General features: G+C 52.0%; 1 protein-coding gene across 1 annotated transcript; it reads left to right on the top strand.

Annotated features, from left to right (window-relative positions):
• The first annotated feature begins 505 nt into the window (after positions 1–505).
• Positions 506–27,530, top strand: PSKH1 (protein serine kinase H1). Its single transcript, XM_004431746.3, has 3 exons — positions 506–616; positions 9,309–10,335; positions 25,291–27,530. The coding sequence occupies exons 2-3, from the start codon at positions 9,379–9,381 to the stop codon at positions 25,606–25,608; spliced, it is 1,275 nt and encodes a 424-aa protein (XP_004431803.1). The 5' UTR covers positions 506–616; positions 9,309–9,378; the 3' UTR covers positions 25,609–27,530.

Below are 27,530 nucleotides of genomic sequence, written 5' to 3'. Positions count from 1 at the left end.
ACTCCGAAGTTGGCCCAAGATTGACTTCGCCAATCCTCAAATTAACCATTTGCAACTTCTCTGTGATGGAGGTCAAATTTAACACATCCGAGTGCCTGAATTATTTTAATCGCAGTTTTCAAAAACAGATTTGTCAATGAAATTCAAATCGATCTTTTGCGGAGTTTCAGAGGTATTTCCAGAAACCGCTGTTGAAATGCCCTGCGTCCCCAACCTCGTACGCCCTCTCCCCTAACCAGAAACTTAAAATTTTCCTCTACCTCCCGCAGTTCTCCTCTTTTTCCAGCACAAGTCTCTTTGTCAGCCTACTGTCGAGCCACTTTGAGCCACAGATAGACCCACCCCATCCCCGGAGAGAGCCCGTCCCCGCCCCGAAGGCGTTGATTGGCAGGCCAGTCTCGGAGCGCCGCCAACCGCATAGCCCGACCTTCCGGAGGGTCCGCCCCCGCCCCGCCCCGTAGGAGGCCCCAGTTTGTTTTCGCGTCAAGCGCGCACTGTGATGACGCCGGGACGCTGACGCTTGAGGATGGCGGCTGCAGCGGCCGCTGCTGTGGCCGCGGCCCGGAGAGGGTCAGCGCAGCCGCGGAGACGGCGAAGAGCCCGCCGTCCCCGCGAGGTGAGGCTGGCCGACCGAGGGCGACGGCCCGACGGGCGGGAGGGATTGACGAGCTGTGGCCACGGTCGCTTCCTGGGACACCGGGCCTGTCCTTGCCCAGCCCGGAGCCCTAGGCCCGTGCCCAGGATGCCGGGGCCTACGGGGCTGGGGAGAAGGGCAGGCGATGTCTGCTTAGGGACCCCGGTGTCCGAGGCTGGACTGGCCTCGAAACGTGCTGCTGCGCTTGGTAGCCCGTCTTTGGGGTCGTGTGGGCCTGGTGAACGTGGTCAGCCTCCCTGCCTTCTGTTCAGCCAGCCGGCATCGGTCAGGGTGAACTAACGCGGTTGTCCTCACTGCCTTCTCGTGTCCGGCACCTACTCCACACCCCTCCTTTGCGACTGAACGCCAGGGGCCAGTGGGGCAGCTGGTCGCTTCCTTGTTCAGGCTGGCGAAAAAGCAGGCCTGAGTCCAGCTCCGCAAGCCAATCATCCCTCTGCTTCTAAGGGGAAGCCCAACCCCCCGCACTTACTCCTCCGCAATGAAGTTGCTGAAGTGATAATTCCCACCTGAAAATCTGAATAAGTCCTTCACTGCCTAAAACTGGCTTCTTGGTGCCTACAGGATAAAGGCTAAGCTTCTTAGGAAGGCATTCTGGTAGAGGCCTAACCCTGAAGTTGACACCTGGGCACTTTTGCCTTGTGTTTATGTAGTTTGTTGTTGGGGCATGAGCCTGCTATTAGCTCTGTGGTTTAATACCGTTGAGCTTTACATATACAATTTTCTCATTTTGTAATACTCTTCTTTCTCCCCACCCCCACCTCCAGCCTCCAGTATGGAAAATTTACATCTGTCCTTTAAAATCCACCTTAGATTTCATTTCCTTGGAAAAGTCTCCCTTGCTTCATATGTAACCATTGACTCTCTGTACTTTTATTTATGTGACTGCTGTTAAGTATAGCATGTTCATATGATGGTGGGTCTGGAGATCGTATCTTTCTTTCTGCTCTGAGTGTCTGGCTCTGTGCCTGGCATAAAGTAGGAGCTGAATCGACTGGGATAGGTTGCTGGTTTGAAAATGGATGTAGAGGGCCGGCCCGTGGCTTAGCGGTTAAGTCTGCGCGCTCCACTGCTGGCTGCCCGGGTTCGGATCCCCGGCGCACACGGACACCTGGCTTCTGCAGCCATGCTGAGGCCGTGTCCCACATACAGCAACTAGAAGGATGTGCAGCTATGACATACAACTATCTACTGGGGCTTTGGGGGGGGGGGAAGATGTAGATTCAGCTATATTGTTGAGCACCTGTCAAGATCTGAGAGGAGCACAGCAAATGTGTATCTTGTGTTTGCATATGCACGCATATGCATGTGGTAGCTGGTGCAGCCTTGTCAACTTTGATGTTCTAAAATCTCTTGGGGTAGTTTTTCAGGATACAAATTCAAGAGTCTCACTCTCTTGAGATTTTGATTCAGAAGGTCTGGAATCTGGTAAGAATCTCTATTGAAAAGACTCCCCATGTGACTTTACTGTACTCCCTCCATCAAGATCTTTGTCATTGCCCCAGGAAACTGCTGTGTAGTCTTCTTTGTCCAGTGGGAAGGGCTAGCTGTGCCTTGTGGACTCCTGTTGCAGTCTCATTGCCCATACCTTGGGGAGGCAGTACGGTTTGGTGGTTAGAGGTATGGGTTTTGGAGTCAGAAAAGACTGGGATTCAGTTCTTGGCCTTTATGAGATCTTGAGGCTCTTTGAGTCCTAGTTTGCTTATTCCAAAATAGGAATAATCAGACCTACTTTATGTGGTTGCAGAGAGGAGTGAGAGTGCATGTAGACACTTAGCACAGTTGGAACTCGGGAAATGGAAGCTGCTGTTGTAACTAATGGCTGTTCTTCCCAGAATGTGTCCTTTGTCAAAAGGAGATGTCAGGGGCCGGCCTGGTGGCGTAGTGGTTAAATTTGCCCGCACTGCTTCGGCATCCCGAGGTTCGCAGGCCCGGAACCCCAGGCCCGGAACCCCAGGCATGGACCTACGCACCGCTTATCAAGCCATGCTGTGGCAGGCATCCTGCATGTAAAGTAGAGGAAGATGAGCACAGATGTTAGCCCAGGGCCAATTTTCCTCAGCAAAAAGAGGAGGATTGACAACAGATGTTAGCTCAGGGCTAATCTTCCTCACCAAAAAAAAAAAAAAATGTCATCTTGGTAAGCCTGTTTGCTCTTCAGACTGAGCCTCATGTAGGAAGCTTCCTTGTGTTATGTGATTTCCTTGAGGTCATTTCTGATCATCAGGGAAAGCTGTGACAAAACTGTGCTTCTACTCAGGGCAGTTGCAGTTGGCCATTCCCCTGGAAGAGATTAGGAATGCTGACTCGGTAGAGGGTGGGTTTGCTGAATAAGCACATCGTCCAGGTCTCATTGCAGTTCCTGCGCTTGTTAAGTTGTATAAATGAGCTAGAGAAAGTGCAGCTTTCAGGAAACTTGTTTGCCTCTGATACTGAGCTAGAGTTGTGCCTTACCTGGAATGGGCTACCCCTGCTGATCTTAGTGTCTGTGGAATCTAAATAAATACTGAGGTTCTCTGTCAGTCACGAGTTCATAATCAAATGAGGGAGACTTTGGTTTGGCCTTTTGTTTTAATTTATAAATGTGAGCATATTATATGGGCAACTTTGACCCCCTTCAGAGCTTCCTAAGGTATAATGTGAATGTTCTATAGGTGTGCCAAAGTATTGACTCTTAAGCTTCCAGATAGCTGAGAACAGCTGTCTCCATTGACCCCAGGGTGCACAGAGAAAAATTTGAGAAGTACAGCCCTGGAAGAAGGGAAGCAATTCTGCTTGTTGAGAGCTGGAGAGAGACTTATTTATTTGAACTCCTTTTCCTTCCAAGAATCTTACTCAGTGAGTATTAAGCTGATTTGTGTTGGCTAGGTCATCACTGAGCTAATTCTTGGTACAGCCCTGTGTTGCCATGGTGTCTAATGTGATGCTAAAGTAGAAAAATGTGGTGTTTTCATTTGCTGGAGGAAAATTATCTCAGAGGGACCCCTTCTGGGCTGCCAGCCTTGAAGTGCCTCCCAGGGCATCATAAGGGTGATGGATTAAGGCACTCTTGGTATGGAACCATCTGGGCTGTAACTTCCTTGAGAGCAGAGACTATGGCTGCCCTCTTGTTGTCTGTCATAGTTCCTGGCCCACAGCAGGAGTTCAGTAAATATTTGTGGGTTGAACTTTGGGTTTTTGGAAGGAGAACCCCAGGTACATTGCCAGAGTCTGTATTTCTGATGATGGGATGGGCAGTGGGTGGGATGTCTTCTATGGTGTTGGGGTCACAATAAAACGAGGAGGACACAGCAAACTTTTGAACTTCTCTCCCTCTCTTAGCCCTAAGGCAGGAGTCTCTGCCCACTAATTATTACCATGTAGAGCATTGATGCCTAGCTGGAGTACTTGAGAAGTGGGGTCCTGAGTTACTATATTCTAAAAAGTCATAACAGTTTTTATTATGAAATAATATTAAAAGTTAAAACATTACAGGAGTGAATAATGCAGTGTCTTTTGACACAAACACTGTAATAATTTGGTGTATATTCCTCCACCTTTTTTTTCTTATGCAATACTAGTCTATACGTTTCTACAATATATGTTTTTGTTAACTTTAAAAATGTAATATGTGGTGATAATTTTAAAATATAGCAACAACACAGAAGTATGTAAAGTGAGAAGTAAAAGTCCCCTTCCTTCCTTCTCTTTGTTTCCCTCACATTTCCATACCCTAAAGGCAATCACTGTCAACAGTTTCTCTTCTACTCTTCCAGTATATTTTTTTCCATATATATGTCTATAACTTTTTTTAGTCTCTCATTGGACATATGCTTTACATACTATTTTAAACTACTTAACACATCACAGACATGGATCCTGGCATGAAGCCACTCAATAAAAGTAAGTGACTAACATCTTTTTTTTTTGTCAGTATATATGGATTTACCTCATTCTTTTCAGCAGCTCCAGAGCATTCCATTATATGAATATATCTATTTAGTTATTCCCTTATGGATGGATATTTAGGTTGTTTCCATTTTTTCATTATTATAAAGAGTGCTGCCATGAACTTTCTTGTATAAATATATCTTTGCATACTTGTGGAGGTGGTTTCATAGTATTATTTCTGAAAATGAAGTTGCCGGGTCCTATGTCAGTTTCCCTGTTTCAGAAAGCAGAATCATAGTTCCCCCTAAGGTTGCAGAAGTCCTTGTTCAGGGGCTTTTGTCTAAAGTGACAGGCTGCTTTGCCTGATATCTCTGCTTGCCTCATGATGGTTAGAAATGCTGTTTAGCAATTATTTATTTCTGGGACTACTGAGAGATTACTGCCTACTTCTTTTTGATAGACAGTCTTGCAAAATATGGGAGCAGAATATAGAAATCTTTGCAGGCAAAAGGTTGTGAAGCTTTGCTGTGAAGAAAAATCTTAGGGGGTTTATTGGAGAGGGCTGGGTGCCTGTCTGGGAGGCATCCACAGGCCTAGCTTCTGTGGCCAGGAAATTGTTTCAGGATCCATTTTTGCCCACTGCTTCTAGGCCCCTGGCCTCCCACACACATGGGGTCAGGTCTGGCAGCTTGTGGACAAACTTGCTTTGGAGTTCAAATAACAATCCGTATGACCCAAACAGACCTGAGAGCTCCAGCTTCCTTTGTTGTTGAGGACAGTTACACAGGTGCCCAGAGAGCATAGCTCTGGTTTAACCACCAGTCTGGCCTCTTCCTGCCACTTGAAAATTTCTGAGGTTTTGGGATTGTTGCCTCATAGCAAATAGAAATTGGAGGGCCAGACCACCTTTCATTCATTGTTAACAAACATTGCCTGCTCTGAGCTCAGCACTTTGCTGGGTGCCAGAGAGTTCTGGAAACCTGAGAAGTGGCCCCTTCCCTCAAAGAACTGACAGCTCTAGTGAGCAAAGGCAATCTAGAGTACAGCAGTGATCAGCGTGACCCAGATTGTACGTGGAGTGGAGGTTTCATAAGACAGGCCCTTCAGAAAAGGTCCTCAGTAAAGGTTTGTTCATTCATCAGCTGAGTGGTATGAGAAAGGATTAAGGCCTTGACCAGGTGAGCCTGAGCTGAGCCCATTTCTGTAGAGTGTTAGAACAGTGGTGCTGAGTGCTCACATCTACTGCCACACTGTCCGACACACTTGACTTCCTTGAGGAGTGCTTTGGATCATGCTGGGAGTTGAGGGTGTAGAGGCCGACTCTAGAGAGTTCAGTCCTTTCTGCAAGATGTGTGGGGATTGGTGTCATGTGATAGCTGGTATAGTGTGACCCTCCTGGGAGGTCTCTTCTGGAGGCTTTCCTCACTCATCCTCACCCACCCGTACTCCCACCCTGGTCGCTGTGCTGGGGACATAAACAGGAGAGCTGGGGACAGAAAAACACCCTACCCTTCTTCCCGGGTTTTGCCTGCCACCTCCCCTGTCCCTATGTCTGCCTTTTCACCTGACCACTGTGAAAGAGAATTTAATAGATGTGATTGGAGTGTGGCGCAACGGTGACCACCTGGAGGCTATTGGCTGTTCCGCCTCCCAGAGCTGGCACCCTTTCTCCTCCACTCTTGCTCCGTAGTTGGGAAGGTGGAGTACCAGCATCAGCCTGTCTTTGAAGAGTTTCTAATTAGAACAAACGTGAGAGAAACTATGTCACAGGAAGGAAGAAGGAAGGTCAGAGAAGGCTAATCCTTGACTCTCTTACTGCTGATTTGAGATCTTTGTGCAGGCTTTGTTTGTTTAAAGTGAAAAGTCAGGCTTTTTCTTTTGTAAACCTTAGTTTTTCTCATCAGGATCAGACTAGGTATGCACATTTAAACAAAAAGAGCCAGTGTATGCCTGCAGACAGTTATTTATTTTGTGGATCTAGCCTTCTGCCTCCTCACCAGGAAGAAGTGACATCTGAACTGCTGTGCTGGGTCACCCGTGCGGTTTATCTTCTCTCTGAATGGTGGTGGACGTTGCTTACCGTGTGATCTTGGGGATCAGCGTTCTGCCTCAGGAATCCTGGCCCAAAAGCTAACCTTTTTCTGAGCTGCAGCCCTTTACTGCCTTGAGGTCTTGTGTTTTCCCTGAGGGAAGAGATGAGTGTGCAAAATTCCAAAGTCCACAGTTCTAATCTTTGGCCTTTGTGAAAAGGAACCTTGTTTCTACATGCCTTAGTTTAAACATTATTTCCTGAGCCACTATGTGGGATCTCCTGGGTGTGTGGGTGAGAACTGCAGCAGATCCTGAAGAGCTTTGTGTTGGTGTAGGGATCTTTTCCTCTCCTGTGCGGAAAGATAAACCTCATTCTGCTGAGAGTCATATTGACATACTGATTAAAACCTGAGCCCTTAATCTGTGGTCTCCAGATTCCTCCTTTTTTATCTGATGGATTGGTAATCAAGGTCTTGGGTATGTTTCACTGATGAGTTTGTTCCTTGAAAGAGTTGGCCACATTGGTCAGTATCACCATCTCAAATTCAGGCCCTGGACTTGCTGTAATCTGATGGCCTCTGTGGGCTCTCTGTGACCCCCAAGGTACTGCAGCAAAACCTGCCTGGGTCTCCCTCTGCTACCTTTGATGGGATCATTTGCCGGCTTTGCAAGAGAGTGGGAGTGGGTGTAGATGTTACACCTTGGCCCCAAGCACCACCCTTAGGCAGCCCTCTGATCCTGATTCTTTTCGAATGTCAGATTCTACATCCAGCAACCCCCACTAAATGTCACACGGATTTTCCCATGTGACATGCACTGCAACCCATCCAAAACTGAACTCTTCCCACTGCTTCCCAAACCTATCCCTGCTGCACTCCTGATCCTTTTGCCCAGGAGCCCAAGTGAGGGACTGGAGTGATGCCTTCACTCCTCCCTTTCACCCCTTATGTTTAGCCTCCAGTCCCTGTCAGTTCTCCTGCTGACGTCTCTCCATTCCACCCTGCTGTCTGGGCCACCACCCTCCTCACTGGCCCTTTTGGTCCATTTTGACCCTCCTGCAGTTCACACTTCTTTCTAAACACAGATTGATCACCTCTCTTTCTTTATAAACCCTTTGGTGGCTTCCTGTCACTTCCCAGGAAGGTCCTGACTCCTCACCATAACTTGTGCTGCTCTCTACAACCTGGTTCCTGATGACCTTCCAAAACTTCAGCCCTCCCAGTCCTGTCTTCACACCACTAAACTGCCCATTCCCAGGCACAAGATGTTACTCTGGGCCTTTGAGTATGCTATTCTCTCTGCCTGAAACACCATTCCCACTTTTCCTCACCTGACTCATTCTTACTTCAAATTCAGTGTGGGTGTCACCTCCTCCAGGAAGCTTTCCCTAAACCCTGTATCACTCTACAAGTACTGTTGTTTCTCAAGCCTAACACTTACTTTGCTATATTGAAATTATCTATTTTTATGCTTTTCTCTTTATTTAGACTGTGAGTTTATTGACCATGTTTTGCTTGTTTTTTGTGTGTTAAAATATAACCTACATTGGACGTTTTATTCATTCTGTATCCCTAATAGACATTTAATAAATGTTTGATCTGAGTTGATCATTTTACTCCAGATCTGTATGTCATATTTACTAGGAAATTCTCAGCTCTCTTCTGTCACCCAGGGGGCCCTCAGATAGGCTTAGAGAAGGGCAGCCTGGGGAGAAGTGACCTCTGGGAAGCAATACTTAAGCACTTCACCTTGTTCAGGGCCCCACCAGCCACAGGGTATTAATGGTTAGAACATCTCTGTCTCAGAAACAAATGGGGAAGGCTCCTAGGTCCTCATCCCAAGGAAGCAGAGTGTCCCAGTCCACAGCCTGAGTCACATCTGGATTTAAGCTGCTGATGTCTTTTCTGAGCTCAAGGCCCCCTCTGCCTCTTGAATGAAGCCCAGGCTAGTTTGGTGGCTACCTGGTAGCAGTGTGCTAAGGCTTGTGGTCCCAAATTCACTGGGAATGATTTCAGCCATCTCTGGGTCTTATGTGCCATTTCAGCCATCCATATGGTGAACTGGGAAAGTGAGAGACCCTGGAACAGGGTATTAAACTGCCAGAGTGAAGATGGTGCGTTAGCAAAGTAGTGGGAGCCGTCCAGGAAAGAGTGAGGTTAGAGCAGAGACCCAGGGCAGTGGGGTGGGGGGGAGGGGAGCAGGTTCTTGCAGTGGGGATCAACTCCTGCAGAAGGCCTAGAGGGCCAGGAAAGATGTCCCTGAGGGAGGCCTTGGAAAAGCGGCTTTCTAAGCCCTGGTCAGTGATAGTGTTGGAGAACAGGCCTCCAACACTCCACACCTCCGTTTCAGAAAAGATGAGTCAGAGTAATAAGAGAAATGATTTTAAAATTTAAAAAATGGGACTTCAACTAGGATAAGGGACCCAGGCAGAGGAGGGAGGAGGGTGGGGGCAGTGACAACTGAGGCTAGTGCATGTTCCTGCTCCTCTCTCAAGGTTGAAGAGCACTGTGAGAATCAGATCCAGGGAGATGTAAGTCAAGACCATGGAGCTCAGTCCCAGTCTTTCATCTAGACCCTCCATTGAGCCTGAGCTCCGAGCACTCAGGGTACAAAGCCGTCTTCCAGGGAACCATATGAGTCAGGTCTTCAGGCTAGGTTTATCGAGGGGTAAGGGGGAGGGGGTAAGGAGGATGGCTGGTATCCCTTCAGAGGTGTTCCTGGCTATGCTGAGTTGTTCTCTCTTCTGTCTACATAGGTGTAGACGGGGCGCTGCCTGCACAGCACGTCCTGCCAGCCTTGCTGGAGAGGATGCTCCCGTGTCCGTGATGGGCTGTGGGACAAGCAAGGTCCTTCCCGAGCCACCCAAGGATGTCCAGCTGGATCTGGTCAAGAAGGTGGAGCCCTTCAGTGGCACTAAAAGTGATGTATACAAGCACTTCATCACAGAGGTGCACAGTGTTGGCCCTCTTAAAGCTGGATTCCCAGCAGCCAGTCAGTGTGCAAACCCCTGCCCCAGTGCCCCCACTACTGGCCACACAGAGCATCCTTCAGAACCACCACGCAGGGCCAGGGTGGCTAAGTACAGGGCCAAGTTTGACCCACGTGTGACGGCCAAGTACGACATCAAAGCCCTGATTGGCCGAGGCAGCTTCAGCCGAGTGGTACGCGTGGAACACCGGGCAACCCGGCAGCCATATGCCATCAAGATGATTGAGACCAAGTACCGAGAAGGGCGGGAGGTGTGTGAGTCGGAACTGCGTGTGCTGCGCCGAGTGCGCCACGCCAACATCATCCAGCTGGTGGAGGTGTTTGAGACGCAGGAACGTGTGTACATGGTGATGGAGCTGGCCACTGGTGGAGAGCTCTTTGACCGCATCATTGCCAAGGGTTCTTTCACTGAGCGTGACGCCACACGCGTGCTGCAGATGGTGCTAGATGGCGTCCGGTATCTGCATGCTCTGGGCATCACACACAGAGACCTCAAGCCTGAGAATCTGCTCTACTACCACCCAGGCACTGACTCCAAGATCATCATCACCGACTTTGGCCTGGCCAGTGCCCGCAAGAAGGGTGACGACTGCCTGATGAAGACCACCTGCGGCACGCCTGAGTACATTGCCCCCGAGGTCCTGGTCCGCAAGCCCTACACCAACTCAGTTGACATGTGGGCACTGGGCGTCATCGCCTACATCCTGCTCAGTGGCACCATGCCCTTTGAGGACGACAACCGCACCCGGCTATACCGGCAGATCCTCAGGGGCAAGTACAGTTACTCGGGGGAGGTGAGTCTGCCCTGTCCTGGGGATGTTGGGGAGGCCCTTGGGTGGGGGGGTGTATCCTACAGCTCAATCAGGGGGACATGCACTGAGGGCCATGCTGATGGGGCCAGGCAGGTAATGTAAAAATAATGAAGTGAGACTAGTAGGATGTCTTGGTTTGGGTTCCTCCAAAAGTGAGCCCTGAGACAAGGACTTGGGAGCAGATAGTTTATTTGGGATGTGATTCTAGTAAGTACAAGTGAAGGGTGGGGAAAGTGAGAAAGCCAATAAAGGGTATATAAGGAGTGGACTGCCACTGTGGGCCACTGGAACTCAGTCCCACTGGGGACATGGTGAATAATCATGTGGAACGTGCCTCATAATTGTACCACTGAGAGGCAAGGAAGTAGGTGGTTTTTAATCTGCTGACTCCTGTATGAGTTGAGAATTTCTTTGGGGGTGTTAAATCCCGGGTACTTCCAGGCTGTCCTGAATGCCACCTAGTGCTGAAGAAAGTCCTCAGGCAAAGAAGCAGAGAGATGCAGGCACTGGCATTGGGAAGCTGTTAGCACACACAGGAGCATCGCAGCTGCAGGTGAACTCAGAGGTGGACTGAGAGGACATGGGGCAGGGCTTCCACAGCATCTGCTCTGTGGGGACTGGGGCAAGCTAGAGTGACCATGCTGTGTCTAAAGGAGCAGCTGCTGCTCATCTCTGCCCAGTTTTGCCACACAGCGGAGAGGACCCCATGCCCCCAGATATTCCCATTTTTTAAAGAGAAGCCAGAAAATCTGATCTTAAAGTGTTGGAATCTAATTCACATATTTAAGCAATACCTTGTGTGCCAGCAGATGCTAAGCTGTGGGCGAGGTTCAACCAGCAGGCTCTCAGTTTGTGTCTTTAGATTCACTGATGGTCCTGATACCTGAAAAGATCTGTTAGGTTTTAGCACTTCAGCTGGGAGCTGAAGGAAGATACAGATAAAGTAAGAGCTGGTCGGTCCTTAGACAGGATGCCGACTGGGTAGGAGACGAGGCTGATCACAGGAAATGGTAAGAAGCGCTGCAGGCTGGAGCATAATGCTGTGTTTGGAGAGGTTGTGAAGAAAAGAATGTGTGCCGGCTTTACGTGAGAGGTGAGGTGAGCTTTGCAGGACGACAGGATTCTGCCAGTGCAGTGAGGGCCCCTCCCCATTTGCCCCCTACAGAGTGCTCCCTACAATGCTCCTCTCAGGCCTGTGCCTGCAGGGGCTGTCCATGTCTCCTGAATAACCCACATGGAGAGAACGGAGCCTGGGACCAGCTCCCTCTGCAGCCAGGATTTTGGACTGGGCCCTTGCTGGCCCTAGCCAACTGGCCCAGAGCAGCGTTTCCTGCAAGAGTCGCCCCAAAGCCTCAGGCCACTTTGCCTCAGTGCTTGAGGTTCTGTGCTCCACCATCCTCCCTGTCAGCTTCCAGACATGTCAGCTTCCAGTTGTGGGGTCAGCCAAGGACTTTCTTCCTGTGGGGATGGGGGCTGGCATTCCTTAGGGCAATGCCCAGCTCACGTGCGTCAGGGTGGTGTGAGGAAGGGAGGAAGCCTTCCTCTTCAGGCCAGCTCTGTGCTGGCCCCAGGTGAAGGAGAAACTGGTACATTCTCCAGCACTCCACTAAAGTTTCTCATATTTTCTTCGTTGCTCCAAATGGATTCAACAAAACAAACACTGACTGGCCAGGAAGCCCAGACTGCAGTGGGGTGGTCACAGAGGACACCATCTTGCTCATCCTCTGGGCTGAGTTTTATCACGGGTCAGAAGACCCAGAATCCACCTCACAGAAGCAGTGTTGTGCCGAGGCTCTGCCTGGCTTGCTCTGCTCTAGGAGCTCCAGCCCCTGGAGCTTTGTGGTGCCAGGCTGTTGAGGGTCCAGCTGGCAGAGGCAGTAGCAAGCTTAGCTATGGGAGGGAGGGAGGTTTCCCAAGAGATGTTGACAAAGGAAAGACACTTTCCAAAAGTCCGTGGTTTGCCCAAGAATTCCTGATTCTGGCAATTGTTGATCAGTTTATCTAATTGGAGCTTGCAGAGTCTTGCTAACTGGCTATTGATTATCTGAGGGTGGGAGAATGACAAATGGGGTGGGGAATGGACTCAGGCTTCTTGCTCCTACTGTAGCTATAAGACTAGGTCCTGAAACTCTGCTTCCTGCTCTGGTAGAATCACAGGGCATGAGTCTGGGACTCCCAGTGTGTATGGGGGCACTACCCAGCCTTTGGCCCCCACTGCCCTTTATCTGAAGCTGAAAGCGTCAGTTCCAGAGTCATCCCTGGCCAGCCATGATGGCACCTGTCTTACCAGGAACTTGGCTGATCCCAAGAACAGATTCTACCACCATCTGCAGAGAGCTCTAGATTGGGAGGGATTTGTCTGGGGTGTTTCCTGGATGAGGAGGCCTCATTGTTAGATCAGGCTCTCTGAGCTGGAGACCAAGCATCTGTCTTTCTGTTCTACTAGTCATTGCTTACCTGTAAGTACACCTGGGGAAGATGCAGAGAGACATGAAGGCCTGTTCTCCCATCCCCATGAAGCTTGAGATTGCCTGCGGAGAAAGGACTAGGACTAGAAAATGGCCACAGAACGAACCCTTGTTGGCAGACACATGCCAGCAGAGGCCTTGGCATGGAGCCACTGGGCCTGGGCAGTCTGGAACATGGGCTTTGGGGCTCAGGTCAGGTGGCTGGGCTGGTCCCTCTCCTTAGGGCTGGGCCCTGCGCCTGCCCTCAATTCAGACATCTGTCTTCTACCGTATGATGGTCATTTGCCGTTATAGAGGCCATCTGAGTGAGCAAACCTCTGCCAGAAAACCTGTCTGAGAGCTTGACATGTTGAGGCGGGTATTTTGATTTGCTTCTTGTGCAAATGAAGAACCACCCACTTTGAGCTCAGCAAGGTTTGGAGGTATGCATTCCTCACCTGACAGTGAGTCCCATGGCACTTGGTGCCTGTCTAGGGGTGCTTTTCCTGCTCCCTGCCTTCTCACAGTGGTGTCTCATGTACAGCAGGCCCTACCCAGTGTGCTTGTTCTCAGAGGGCTCTGTCCATGCAGCCCCCTGTTAGGCTCAGTGGTTTCTGTGGACTTGAATAGAGGGCTTCCTACAGGAGGTGGGCTTTGAGAAAGGGGAGGCTCAGAGAAGGAGACATTGCTGACTGTGCTCCAGAATAAACAGGAGATTGTTTGGGAGTAATGGAGCAGAGGTTGACCAGACTGGGCCGGGCCTGGTTGTTGGGAGCTCTGTAGTGCCGGGAGCTACTTGAGAATTTGGAGTGTTAGGTGGGAGAGAGGAGAGAGCCCTATGGGTTCTTGCTAGTGAAGGGGGAATGCAGCAGAAAGGATTGTGGGAGACTAGCAGGAGGAAGACTCACTGGGGGCTGTTGGAATAATCTCAGTTTGGGATAGGGGAGTTTAGTGTCCTGGGGAAGTTTTGGGCAGATCAGGGATTCCAGAGAGCGGGCACCACGTGGTATGTGTGAGCCACAGTTTAGAGAGAGAAGAAGTGGGAGGCAGAACCTTCCTGCATCTGTGCAGGAGGAGCATCAGCTTATGAGGGCAGATTTGGAGAGGACTCCAGGCTGTCCTATGACCCAGAGAGTATGTCGGGTCCTGCTTTGACATCCCCGGGTGGGGGTGGGGGGAAAGTGGTGGAGGGAAGCACACCAAGTGGGTCCTCCTTCAGCACCCTGCCCCACGATTCTGTTACTCTAGATATTCCAGCCCCAGCCCTGGCCCCATGCTCCATCCCATTCCTCACACACCACAGGCCCGAGATGTTTGCTCCATTCACTCCCCACACTAAGCTTTTGCTCAGGCTTTTCCCTCTACTCCCAATGTCAGTCTCAGAAATTTGACCAGTTCTCAAAGTTCCAACTCAAAGATTGCTTCCATTAAGAATAATGCTGACCACTGCCATTGTGTAGTGCCTACTGAGGACCAGGCACAGGGCTGAGGGTTCTACACCCAACATGTTTAATCTCCATAACAGTCTTGCCAGGTGGGTGTTATCCCCCTATTTTACAGGTGAGGAAACTGGGGCTAGTGAGGTTAAGTAACTTGTCTGTGGTCTTACAGCTAGAGGGTGGCAGGCCTGGAATTTGAATCCGGGCTATCTTGGCTTCAGAATTCTTGGCCTTTCCATCCCCACAGTCTGCTTGCCCTGACACACCTGCCTCAGCGTCTTGCTGGAGTCTGTTTCAGCACTTTCTCGGGCTGTTGTCTATGGACATAGCTCTCCTCCCCAGCCTATAGGGTCCTTGAGGACAGCATGTGTATCAATACATATGTTCCCAGTACTTTCTCCTGGCTTCTGAAGGAAGCAGCAGTGGTTGTTGGTGATGCCCTGGGAGAGGGCCCAAAAATGACTAGTGGGCAGGCAGGCAGGGCTGCCCTTGCTGGTTGGGAATGCTCTCTTCTGGGGGCTAAACTCCAGGAAGAAGTAGAGAGCCTGCTGGAGATGCGCTTTGGGGGCTGCTGGCCAGACCTGCTTAGAAGCAAGTACAAGAATCTTGTAAGAGGAGGGAGTGCTGGGAAGGAGAAGTCTGTAATAGATGATTCTGAGAGGAGAAATCTTCATTTTTACCCGGTGCCCAGAGGTGCTGGAGTGGAGAGGACCTAGCTAGTGTCATGTTGGAAGTGATAGAAGACACATGTTGGCATATGTGAGGAAGGGCTGTGTGAGTGTGAGAGCAGTCTGAAGACACAAAGAGCCACCTTGAGAGAGGGAGCTTCCTGTCATGGCTTCCTTCACGCCACAGGAGAGCTGGTGCAGCTGTTTCTAAAGGAGCAACACAGAGGTGAATCATCATCTGTAGACCCATACTAGAGGACTGTCATGATCCCACGAATTTGGAGATTCTTTGATTCACTTGACGTGAAATGTGACGTCGCCAGCCTAACGTTATTGCTTTTGTCAAGAGTTCTATTCCTAGAGGCGGGACAGGTGAAGAGGCTCTTGATGGCAGAGTGATGCCATCAGCAGCTTTGCTGTCTACCGCGTTTAACAACCTTTAATTGTCACCCTCTGCTTGGGCAGTTTCTGAGCTGTAGGCGAGCCCGAGTAACTGCACCAGGAACATGTGGGCTCGGGCAAAGATTCTCCCAGAGCCTTATTGAGGAGAGTGAGTGCTGCCAGGCAGGGGACAGAATCCTGATGGGAGAGGAAATCCACCTGCAGGGCCGATCTGCCACTATCTGAGGGATTGTGTTGGTGGGAGGTGGCTTTCCAGGGGTGAACCTCTGGGCTGCAGGCTGACCATCTATCCACTTAGGGCCAAGGGGCACTCACTCAGGGGCGATGAGTTGGACCATCTTGTAGTTATGATAGCCCTCTAGTAGGATGAATGCCCAGAGCCAGAGTTGACATTTACATTGCCATCTCAGTTCTTCCCTACTTCTTAAAGTGACTCTAACACTTACCATTCTGCCCTGGGATGTTGAAGATAAAATGAGGTGCAGCAGGGCTGGCCTGGTGGGTTAGCAGTTAAGTGCGCGCGCTATGCTACTGGCAACCCGGGTTTGGATCCTGGGTGCGCACCAAGGCACCGCTTTTCCAAGGCACCGCTTCTCCGGCCATGCTGAGGCCGCGTCCCACATACAGCAACTAGAAGGATGTGCAACTATGATATACAACTATCTACTGGGGCTTTGGAGGGAAAAAAAAAAAGAGGAGGATTGGCAATAGATGTTAGCTCAGAGCCAGTCTTCCTCAGCAAAAAGAGGAGGATTAGCATGGATGTTAGCTCAGGGCTGATCTTCCTCACACACACACACAAAATAATGAGGTGCAGCGGATGTGGCATGTTCCAGTGCTCTCTAGGTGAAGGGGGTCAGTGCCTGTGGAGGCTGGTCGTGCAGCCTGGTTCATGTGCTCTGACAGGGAGCAGCTGGGTGAGCAGGAATAGGACCTTGCCCCAGAGCCATGAGGAGGGCTGCTCGGAGAACGTGGGAGAGCGGGAGACTGGATGTGTGTGCAGGCAGCAGAACGGAATGCAGGGAGGCAGTTGGTATGTTTCCGCGCTCCTGTTTGGATTCTGCTGGATGTCTTTAATTGCCTCATGTTCTCACCTCCAGTGTGGATGAGGGCTGTGAGGGACCATCAGCTCACCATTCTTCTCTGGTTGCCTCCTGCTTCCAGAGTCAGAGGATGGCTGTCTCGTGTTTGTCTTAATGGCTGACAGCACAAGAAAACACAAATTGATTTAGAATTCTTTACTGTGAGGTATTCCTAAGTCCTTCTTCTTGCTTGCCTACTGGTGGCTGCTGAGTGTAGTGCTGGATGATGATGCTGGCTCTATGTGAGGATCCCATGAGGACGAGCAGATGCCCCCATACCTGTCCAGGAAGGATCCCTCTGGAAGGGCCGTATCTACCTCACCAAAGCTCCTGGTACACAGTAGGTGTTGCAACAGATAAATCTCCCTCTTTCACTGCAGGAGCAGATGTCCTTAGTCCCAGATCCCTGACTAGTCACTGGGAGGTGGCAGGATTTGGTCCACTGGGTGTGCGCAGTGGACTCTCATTGGTCACTGTGGTTGGAGACCCCTTTTGTGCCACCTCTTAGCCTCCACTTGGATCCCTGGAGCCCTGTCCCCTAGGCATCCCTCTGCCCCTGCTGCCCTAGTTACACACTCCCCAGAGAGCAGTACCTTCCTGTGCTGGCAGAAACAGACACCCATCTCCCCACATTGCTGCATTAAGCCATTCCTACTGAAACCCCTTGCTCTGATCACCTACAGCATCTCTTTAACCCAGGGTCAGAGCCTCCTTTCATTACAGCTGTCTCCCACCCCCAGCCCTTGCTGAGGCCTCTCCAACAAAGGGGGTGTATCGTGGGTTGTGTTCGGAGCAGTTCCTGGTACACCATCCATTCCCTCCCTCTCCTGCTCTTCTTATTGTCTATCTCCACCTAGATAGCTCTGCTCTGCCCTCTCACAGGCCCTGTTGCTTCTAGGCCATCGAGTTTCTCTGGGAACTGCCGTGGCTATTGTCTCTCCCACATCTGGCCTCTTTAAATCTGCTGATGGCCTCCTACACTCATCCTCCTCCTGTCCCCGCTGAGGTAGAAGCCAACTCTCAGGTGGATGGGATGGTTCAGGGTGACCTGGCCCAACTGCCCTCCACCAGCCATGCCTCTTCAGACTCTCCTTCTTCGATCAGTTCTCCCAACACACAAGCTCACCCTTCTTATGCATGCCCGCCTGGCCTCAGTTGGTCTGTCTTCCAGTGCAAGTGTAGCACCCAGACCTGAGCTTTGCTCCAGTGTGGCCTGGCCAGCTTGGAGCAAAAGGCTAAGTCACCTTCATTTCTTCTCTCGTCCTTCCATCCCATGTTGACCAAGTGCCTGCCCTGAGCCAAGTCTGGTGTACTCAGGGCTCCAGGGACACAAGACTGCTGGGGACAGAGGCCACAGTGTGGGTAACATGCTAACAGCCACCAGGGCTCCAAACTGCCTCAGAAATTAGAATGGGAGGAAGTTTAAAAAAAATAAAAAGAGCCAGGTTGGGCCCTGGAAACCACCTGGCTTCAGCAGAACCTTTGAGTGGAGATAGAAGAGACCACTATGCAGCAGGCTTCAAAATCCAGAACCTTCCAGGGTTGCTTCATGACGTTGTTAAAAGCAGACGTTACTCGGTTGCTGGCACAGATTGCCAACATCCCCCTGATTCCAAAGTGAGTGCACACTATCCTTCCTGACTCTTGAGTTACACCCTGTCTCCCTCCTGTCCCTGTCCTTCACTTTATGGACTCTGGGCAGAGACAGGTGGGAGCGCAAGATTTTGTTTTGTTATTCATCTCAAGTTTCAAAACTCAGCTTTACTACCCTTTAAGTTGTCGCTCCTTTTCTCGTTTTGTTTTTATTTTCATTCGAAATGATTTTTTTTTTTTTTTTTTGGTGAGGAAGATCAGCCTTGAGCTAACATACAACGCCAGTCCTCCTCTTTTTTTGCTGAGGCAGATTGCCCCTGGGCTAACATCCGTGCTCATCTTCCTCTACTTTATATGAGATGCCGCCACAGCATGGCTTGACCATCTGTGTCAGTGCGCGCCCAGGATCCGAACCTGCGAACCCTGGGCCGCGGAAGTGGAGTGCGCACACTTAACCGCTGTGCCGCCAGGCAAGTCCCTCTGCTTCTTTTTTTTTTTTTTTTTTGTGAGGAAGATCATCCCTGAGCTTACATCCATGCTAATCCTCCTCTTTTTTTGCTGAGGAAGACCAGCTCTGAGCTAACATCTATTGCCAATCCTCCTCCTTTTTTTTCCCCAAAGCCCCAGTAGATAGTTGTATGTCATAGTTGCACATCCTTCTAGTTGCTGTATGTGGGACGCGGCCTCAGCATGGCCGGAGAAGCGGTGCATCGGTGCGTGCCCAGGATCCGAACCTGGGCCGCCAGTAGCGGAGCGTGCGCACTTAACCGCTAAGCCACGGGGCCAGCCCACCTCTGCTTCTTTTTAAAACTCTATTATCTTCCTTCTTTTTCTCCACTCAGGCTCTCTTCCCTAGTGTCCTTCTCTTTTCTGCCCTTCGGCCCCCACCCACCCCCATCCGGGTCCCAGGGTGGTGGGTGTCTTGACTAGAGGAGGGGATCCTGGCTCCACTGCCACACACTGTCTAATTCTGCTGAATGTTTCAGAACACTTTTCCTTGTGGGCAACATTGGAGTGTGCTGTTCTTGTCATACTAATAGTTCTGCTCTCCTGAGTAAACCCAAAGCTCCATTTCCCAAAATTTTCTCTGTGCCCTTTTCTCTGCTCTCATTCAGGCCCACGTAAGTGCAGGAAGGAGGCCTTTGAGGGTGGGAATGCTGGGTCTGAAAATACATCTTGAGGCAAAGCTGAGGGAAGAACTGAGTCATGGGAGCAAAGCCCAGCCCCCCCGCCCCGACTCTCGGCAGCTCTTTGGTGGGTCTACCTTCTCTGCCAGGGAACTTTCTCCAGAGTCATCATGGGCTGGAAAAGAACCCACAGAAGTCAAAAGATCAAGTCAGCTTAAATGTTAGATGCTTTGCTTTTGTTTCTCACATGCAGCCAAATGAGGAAAAAAGATGGGGAGCCGTCGTCTTTTTTTTTTTTTTTTAAACAGTTTGATTTATTTATTTATTTTTTTGTGAGGAAGATCAGCCCTGAGCTAACATCCATGCTAATCCTCCTCTTTTTGCTGAGGAAGACCAGCTCTGAGCTAACATCTATTGCCAATCCTCCTCCTTTTTTTTGTTTCCCCAAAGCCCCAGCAGATAGTTGTATGCCATAGTTGCACATCCTTCTAGTTGCTGTATGTGGGACGTGGCCTCAGCATGGCCGGAGAAGCGGTGCATCGGTGCGTGACCAGGATCCGAACCCGGGCCGCCAGTAGTGGAGCCCGCGCACTTAACCGCTAAGCCACGGGGCCGGCCTGGGGAGCCGTCTTCTTAGAATCCAGGACTTAGGGGCCGGCCTGGTGGCGCAAGCGGTTAGGTGCGTGCGCTCCGCTGTGGTGGCCCGGCGTTCGATGGTTCGGATCCTGGGCGCACGCTGATGCACCACTTGTCAAGCCATGCTGTGGTGGCGTCCCATATAAAGTGGAGGAAGATGGGCACAGGTGTTAGCCCAGGGCCAGTCTTCCTCAGCAAAAAGAGGAGGATTGGCAGATGTTAGCTCAGGGCTGATTTTCCTCACACACACACACACAAAAAAAGAATCCAGGACTTAGAAACTGAAAGAGACTTAGAATTCATTGCATTCAGCTTCTTCATATTAAAAGCGAGGAGGCTTGGGGCCGGCCCTGTGGCTTGGTGGTTAAGTGCGCGCGCTGCGATGCTGGTGGCCCGGGTTCGGATCCCGGGTGCGCATTGAGGCACCACTTCTCCGTTCATCCTGAGGCCGAGTCCCGCATACAGCAACTAGAAGGATGTGCAGCTACGACATACAACTATCCACTGGGGCTTTGGGGGGAAAAAAATAAAATAAATAAAATCTATAAAAGCGAGGAGGCTGATTTCTCTAAGGTCATACAGAGCAGGTAGACCTAGAACTCAGGTCACTAGTCTTGCGGCCTAACACTTTAATCTGTCCCGCAGATGCCATCCAGAAGAGACACCAGGCCTTTCTCTCTTCTCGGTTGAGAATGGTCAGACCTGCCTGCCAGCGGAAGTCTAGGGCAAGCCCTGTGAGCTGGGTTTGCTTCTGGAAGGAAGCAGCTTCCTCCTTTCTCTGCAGCCTAGGCCAGAGAGCTGGCTCCATCCTTTGTTCCCTTAGCCCTTAGGCTCAAGGTGAGACCACTGGTAGTGACGTAGGTAATGTTCTTGCCAGGCCCTTGTGACACTAGAGCTGGAGCAAGGAAAAGGGGCCTCGGAGGAGGGAAGTGCATCCTCTGAACTGGAGTGGAAAGCCCTCTCTTATTTGGTGCCTCCCTCTGAGGGGAGAATTGGATTACCCTGCTGAGGAATGACTGGTCGCGCAGAAGCAGGGGGATGAGGAAGGTGAAGCTGATAAGAAAGTGCTCACGGGAAAGGTCCCTCCTCTACCCACTATTGGCTTCCCTGCTCTTAAAGATTTTTATTTATTTTATTTTTTCCCCCCAAAGCCCCAGTGGATAGTTGTGTGTCGTAGCTGCACATCCTTCTAGTTGCTGTATGTGGGACTCGGCCTCAGGATGAACGGAGAAGTGGTGCCTCGATGCGCACCCGGGATCCGAACCCGGGCCGCCAGCATCGCAGCGCGCGCACTTAACCGCCAAGCCACAGGGCCGGCCCTGGCTTCCCTGCTCTTACAACATCAGGAGGAGGTACCCTACCTTCAACGGGACAAGGACTCTGGGGGCTACCATTACCCACACAGCTCATGAGAGACTTGTGGGGAGGAGGGTGTAGGCTGTCACCCTGGGTATTGCAGCTGTCCTCTCATCCCACAGCAGAGGGAGACCTGAGCGCCTACGGGCAAGACAGACTGACCTTTTAACATTCCCTTCCATGCCCCATGCTCCATGTCAGCCCACAAGTAGAAGCCCCTGGGAGGCTGGCCAGGTGGTACCTAGGGTCTGTCCCTTCTGTCAGCCTTCTGAGGCCCACATGTGTCCCTGCTCTGGCCCCAAGTATACCGAGGCAAGAGTTCTGTTCTTTACCCAGAGCCAGCAGTTAGAGCTGTGGAAATTGAAGGGCATAACTGTCTATCATTTTTCTTACTCTCTTGCCCAGAATGCTACCCGCCCAGTCACTCATAGGTTGACAGACATACTCATGTGGCTCCAAAAGCCCAAGCATGTTGGGGAAGCAGGTGGGTTGGTCTATGTGTGTCGAATGCTTTCTTAGGAGGTACTGAATTGGATTTGGCTGGAAGCGTGGCTGTGGGTGAGTGTGGAAAGCCTTGCTTTTCCTTTCTGAACCCTGTTGGAGGCCTCAGCAGGGCTCCCAGGAGCCACAATTCTGGAGGTCAACCTAAGCCACTTCCCTGCTGTCAATGGGCTGGGTTGAGGACCACCTTCCTGTGTTTGGCCTGTGTGACTTCCCTTTGCAAGTTCCTCAGTGTGGGAGGATCAGGCTGGGTGCCATTGACATTGCGTGGGTCTCATGTCATGATGGCTCGAGTCACATTGGCTTGGGGGATCCATCTGGCCCAACTGCTCACAGCCCTTCAAAGATGGAGAGAGTTGGGGCCTGCCGGAGAGGGCTGGGCTGGCCCTCAGACAAATGAGTCCATTGGCATTTTGCACACAGCTGCATGTACACAAGTAATTGGAGAGGCGAGCGTTTGGGGAAGCAGGAGGAGTGTATCAGTCTGGCTCACTTTGGCACTAATGGACTGGCCGCTTGACGAGCAGCAGGGGTTGATGCCTGGTGTGAGCCTGTGCCACTCTGGAGATGGAGATGCTTAAGCCCACAGGGTGGGTCTGGTGAGAGGCCCATCTAAGACTGCACTGGGGGCCGGCCCCGTGGCTTAGCGGTTAAGTGCGCACGCTCCGCTACTGGCGGCCCGGTTTTGGATCCCGGGCGTGCACCGAAGCACCGCTTCTCTGGCCATGCTGAGGCCGCGTCCCACATACAGCAACTAGAAGGATGTGCAACTACGACATACAGCTATCTACTGGGGCTTTGGGGGAAAAAAAGGAGGAAGATTGGCAATAGATGTTAGCTCAGAGCTGGTCTTCCTCAGCAAAAAGAGGAGGATTAGCACGGATGTTAGCTCAGGGCTGATCTTCCTCACAAAACAAAACAAAACAAAACAAAAGACTGCATTGGACTGGCTTGAAGCTGCAGGGGGCCTTGGTTTGGCTGGGCGTGGATGTGAAGTGGGGATGCCTTTGATCCATTCGTGTTCAGGTTCCTGACTTGTGAGTCCAGCTTCACCATTATTTATTCTGTCACCTGCAGAGGAGTTGCCCCTCTTCTGTCTTGGCTGGACCAAGGGGCAGGGGCAGGATCTGTGTCCCAGCCATGTTTGGCTAGCCTGGGCTGCCAGCTCTGTCTTGGGGCTGTCCCACCAACAGGCCAGGCCGGGCTGCAGTGTGTTCCCCAGTGATTTCTCCTTTTCTTGGAGACCATAAAAGCTGGCAGGGCAGCACAGATATTCCCATGACCCAGCCTGTTCAGCTCTAGATTTGCTGTGTCCATCAGTGGCCCCATTATACACACTTCTTTCCATCTCTTAAATGAGTGATGGGGGCTGCAGTGAGAGTCTGTGGTCTAGGTTGACTGGCCACTCGCAGTGGCTCCTTGTTTTCTGGTGGCAGCAGCAAGCCATGGGGCTTTCTTGAACTGTGAGCCAAAAGCTACTGTGGCAACTGTCTAGTCCAGTCACCCTGCATGTTGGCTTCAGTACTAGAGCCCTGAGCCACACAGGCCTGCAGGGAAATGTGGACCAGGTTGTCTGTGTAGGTGAGCTGTTGCTCCCTGCACTCCCTCACTGCTCTTCAGATAGCAAGGTATTTATGGCCCTCCCTGGGCTGAATGTTCCTGAGGCCCTTACTGCCCTCCTCCTGAGGGCCAGTATTTCCCCAGGAAGCACTGGGAGGTGGGCCGTTGGTGAGGAGGACCCTGTTACATGGCTGTTTGGAAATGTGGTCTCTGTCTCACTTTCTTCCAGTTCACCTCAGTAAAAGTTGAGATTTGCCTTCCAAAGGGCAGGTAAGGATAGCAACTACAAGTAGCCCCACCCCTTCTTCAGGACTCCAGATGTGTGTTCTTCCCCACCCCTACTCCCCAACACGCATACCAGTACATCAGTGGGGAAGGGCATAGGGGAAGAGTTGTACGTCAAGGAAGCCAGACTGGGGGTAGTGGTAGTCAGTGTGTAAGTGTCTGCTGAATGGGCATGTAGCTGCCCCAAATGTGGGCTCTCAGATTTTCCTGAGCCCCCTGGAGAGTGTGTTCAGCAGTTCCCCAAGGTAAAGGGCACCATGGGGTGGAACAGGCAGACCTCAGCTGGCAGGAAGGAGGGTGATGGTGCCCTTGGCATCCCAGCCAAGCCATCTGCAGCAGTCTCAGCAAAGGTCCTAGCCGCCAACCCTTTGGGGAGCATCAGAGCCCATGCCATAGTCCTCCCAGGAGATGCAGGGACTCAGAGCAGTGCTGTGCCTGCCCTCTTCCAGCAGATGTGCTCAAGGGCCCAGGACATCTGGGCCTTACCTGCCTGAGCCGTACGTCCTGGAAGCAGCTCCAGGAGAGGGTACCCATCAGGTGCCATCCACAGATTGTTTACTCACTGAGCCTGTATCTGCTAAGTGCCTCCTGGATGCCTAGCACCAGGCACTGGGGCCCATTCAGCTCAGCATGGTCTAATGGGAACGATCAACTTGAAATTGCTGGAATAATTGCTTAGCACTGGGGGCTAAGAGGGAGTCTGAGCAAGTGTCCTTTACCCTGAGAACCTAAGGATTCAGCCAGGTGAAGACAAGCTGTGCAGGCTGAGGCCTCGAGACGGACAGCTGCTGGGTTGTGGCTGTGATGAGACAGTCATGGGTGCATATAGCAGAGGCTTTGTGCAGTTCCTCCCTGAGGACAGAATGTACTCAAATGAGCTGGGCACAGAGCACTCCCAGGAGCCCCTATGTGGCTTTGAGAGGTCATGCAGACTGGAGAATGCCCCTGAGAAGGGTCCTGTCCCTGCCTGGCCCCCAGGAGCCCCATGCCCTCTCAGTGGGTGGAGAACCTAGTTGCCTTGAATTGTTTCCTTTTCTCCCCATGGCTGGGAGGCTGAGCCTTCCAGCAGGGAATGCAGTGGTCACCCACCACCACTTTGTCAGTTGGAGGGAGGGTGGACTCTCTCCTTAAGGACTAGGAAGTTCCCCCTCTAAGTGGCCTGATATGGGCATCCAAGGATTGGAGCTTAAGTCTGGCTCAGGATATGGTGGAAGGTTTGGGTCATTCTCTTTATTTATTTATTTTTTGTGTGTGAGGAAGATCAGCCCTGAGCTAACATCCATGCCAATCCATCCCCCTTTTTTTTTTTGCTGAGGAACATTGGCCCTGGGCTAACATCCATGCCCATCTTCCTCCACTTTATATGGGATGCCGCCACAGCATGGCCTGACAAGCAGTGCATCGGTGCGCGCCCGGGATCCGAACCCAAGCCGCTGGCAGCGGAGTGCACGCACTTAACCGCTACGCCACGGGGCCGGCCCCTGGGTCATTCTCTTTAAATCCCCCTGAATTATAGTGGTCCTTGACAGGGGCCACCTCCCTGAGCCAGGCTTTGAGTCCAGACCACCTTAGAAATTTTCTCCTTGGGGAGGGGGGCAGGTCCTTCTCCTTGTCAGACTCCTTGTCACCCAGAGAGCAGCCTCTGCTTGGCGGCTTGGGCCAGCGTTGGGTGGGAAGCGGAGGCCCAGAATGCTCTACATAGGAAGAGCCGGGCAGTACCTCTCTCTCTAGGGGGAGAGTGCAGGGACGCTGGACACGTCTGAGTGCTCAGTGGTGGCATTGTTGGGATGGGGAGGGCAGTGGTGAGTGCTCTAACTCTAATGCTTGTTCTTGGCCTCTAGCCCTGGCCCAGCGTGTCCAACCTGGCCAAGGACTTCATTGATCGCCTGCTGACAGTGGACCCTGGCGCCCGTATGACTGCACTGCAGGCCCTGAGGCACCCGTGGGTGGTGAGCATGGCAGCCTCTTCATCCATGAAGAATCTGCACCGCTCTATCTCCCAGAATCTCCTCAAACGTGCCTCCTCACGCTGCCAGAGCACCAAATCTGCCCAGTCCACGCGTTCCAGCCGCTCTACACGCTCCAACAAGTCACGCCGTGTGCGGGAGCGGGAGCTGCGGGAACTCAACTTGCGCTACCAGCAGCAGTACAATGGCTGAGCTGCCTGGCTGTGGAGATAGGCCTGTTTATGGCCAGTGGTAGGTGAATGGCCCCAGCCCCTCCTCTGTGCCTTCAGCAGCCCCTATCCTCACCCTGAGCCTGAGCCTTGTGTGACAGAGTGGAGGGAGGCCAGGGAGCTGTGAGCCCCCTGAACTGGGAGCCTGGCCTGGCACTGATGCTCCTTTTGGTGGGCAACTGCTCTGGTACCAAGTTGGAGAAAGAGCAGGACCTGGCCTCAGTCTCCCTCAGCTCTTGGCTCTTCCCCAGACCAAAGGGGCATGTAGTGCCGGGTAGAGGGTGTCCTGTAGTTCCAGCACAGTTACTTCTGGAACTCCCCTTTCCTCCACTGAGCTTTCCTCCCTGGCCGTCCACATTCCATGGCATCCTGATCCTCATGTTTATGCTCCAGTGAGAGGCTCAGGTAGGCACAAAACTTGTGCCTTGGCTGGACTCGCAGCCCTTGGCTAAGTCTAAACAGCTCCCAATCTCCCAGCCAAGATCTGTCTTCCTTCGTGGTGCCCCCAGGGACCCCTCCTGGCCCCAGGACTTGCCAGGACCTCTGGTGGTAGGGCCATGGCATGGTCCTTGGCCCTTCTGGACTGTGTGGCCATGGTGGTAGCAGGCTTGCTCCAGGCTCCAGCCTCTGACTATGAGAGAGTTTCTCCCCACCAGCCCAGTACTCTCAGTGCCTTCTTTGCAGAGCCCACCATCGTGGATGCCCATTCTATTCCCCAGGTGCCTCCTTCCCAACTGTGGGGGATTAAAGAGAGCCCCACTGCTGCTACCTGGGGGTGGGGGCACCTGGGCCAAGGCAGAGGGCAGGGGCTTCCCAGGGAGGGCCCCATCAGGATTCCAGTGTCAGCCTGGTTCCACCCCTGGTACTGCCCATTGCCACTTCCCTTCAGGCTCTGCTGTTCCCTTCTCTGCAGCTGCATGAAGGAGCCATCTAGTGTCTGGCATGAGTATGGGCAGCCTAGGAATGACCATCATGCTCACCCTTCATCCTCCAAGAGGAAGTGGGAAGGAAGGAGCTGCTGCATTGAGGGAGGGTCCCTGGGCTGCTCAACTCTCCCCTTCTGCTGAGCTTCTGCACAGCTTCCCCTGGAACTTAGCCATACTGTGTGACTTGCCTCTGAACCCTGAGTGCCTGGAGCACTGGCCTTCTCACAGCTGGCCTTGCCCCGTCCAGCCTGTCCCTGCTTCCTTTCACGGCATTACCCTTCCAGTCTGGGCCCTGCTGAATCTCAGGCTGGAGGGAGCTCCGGTGGGAGGTAGATGGAATTGGGTGGCTGCTTTCCCACAGGCCTGAGCCACACCATCCCCATGTTGGTCATTGTGCCTCCCCTCATCATAAACCAGGCTGGAACCCAGCCCCCTCCCTCCACAGCTGCTTTCAGTAGGTGGGGAGCCAGGGCCCAGCTTTAGCCTTAGCTAGACTGCAGGGCCCCTGCCAGCACGGAAGGTTTGGCCCTCACTCACTTCCTCCCAGTGGGTAGCCTTGGGCCAGGACCTCCTCTTTCTGCATGTGCCACCTCCAGCGAGAAAACAAGCCAAAGAGACCACTCTAGGCCAAGTCAACTGTGCCTTATATACCCCCTCCTTCCGTACCCAGTGCCCCCTGGCACAAGGCAGTGGAGAGCCCAAGCCCCATGGCCTCAGAATTCCCCCACTTCCCCAGGTGCCTCTGGGGGCCTGAAGCCCTGGCGATTTATTTCCTCTCTTGCCCAGGATACTGGTCCTGAGGGTAGGACAGAGGGAGTTTGGAGACTTGGACCTTTGACAGGCCCACTTGGGCCTTTATGCCATGGACAATGGAGGGAGAATGTGCAGTTATTTATTTTGTGTACTCAGTTTGTAAATGTATCCTCTGTACTCAATAAACAGGCTGCCCTCCCCAGGGAAGGCTGCCCATTCATTTCAA

The sequence above is a fragment of the Ceratotherium simum genome, chromosome 30 (assembly GCF_057802395.1).
Source record: "Ceratotherium simum simum isolate JZ-2026a chromosome 30, ASM5780239v1, whole genome shotgun sequence".
Taxonomy (NCBI): Eukaryota; Metazoa; Chordata; class Mammalia; order Perissodactyla; family Rhinocerotidae; genus Ceratotherium; species Ceratotherium simum.
This window is presented reverse-complemented; position numbering and strand designations above follow the sequence as displayed.

Excerpts from the sequence above, each read along its gene's own strand:
- PSKH1 (XM_004431746.3), top strand. The coding sequence starts at position 9,379 with ATGGGCTGTGGGACAAGCAAGGTCCTTCCCGAGCCACCCAAGGATGTC. Across the intron at positions 10,336-25,290 it reads AGTACAGTTACTCGGGGGAG|CCCTGGCCCAGCGTGTCCAA; the intron begins GTGAGTCTGCCC and ends CTTGGCCTCTAG.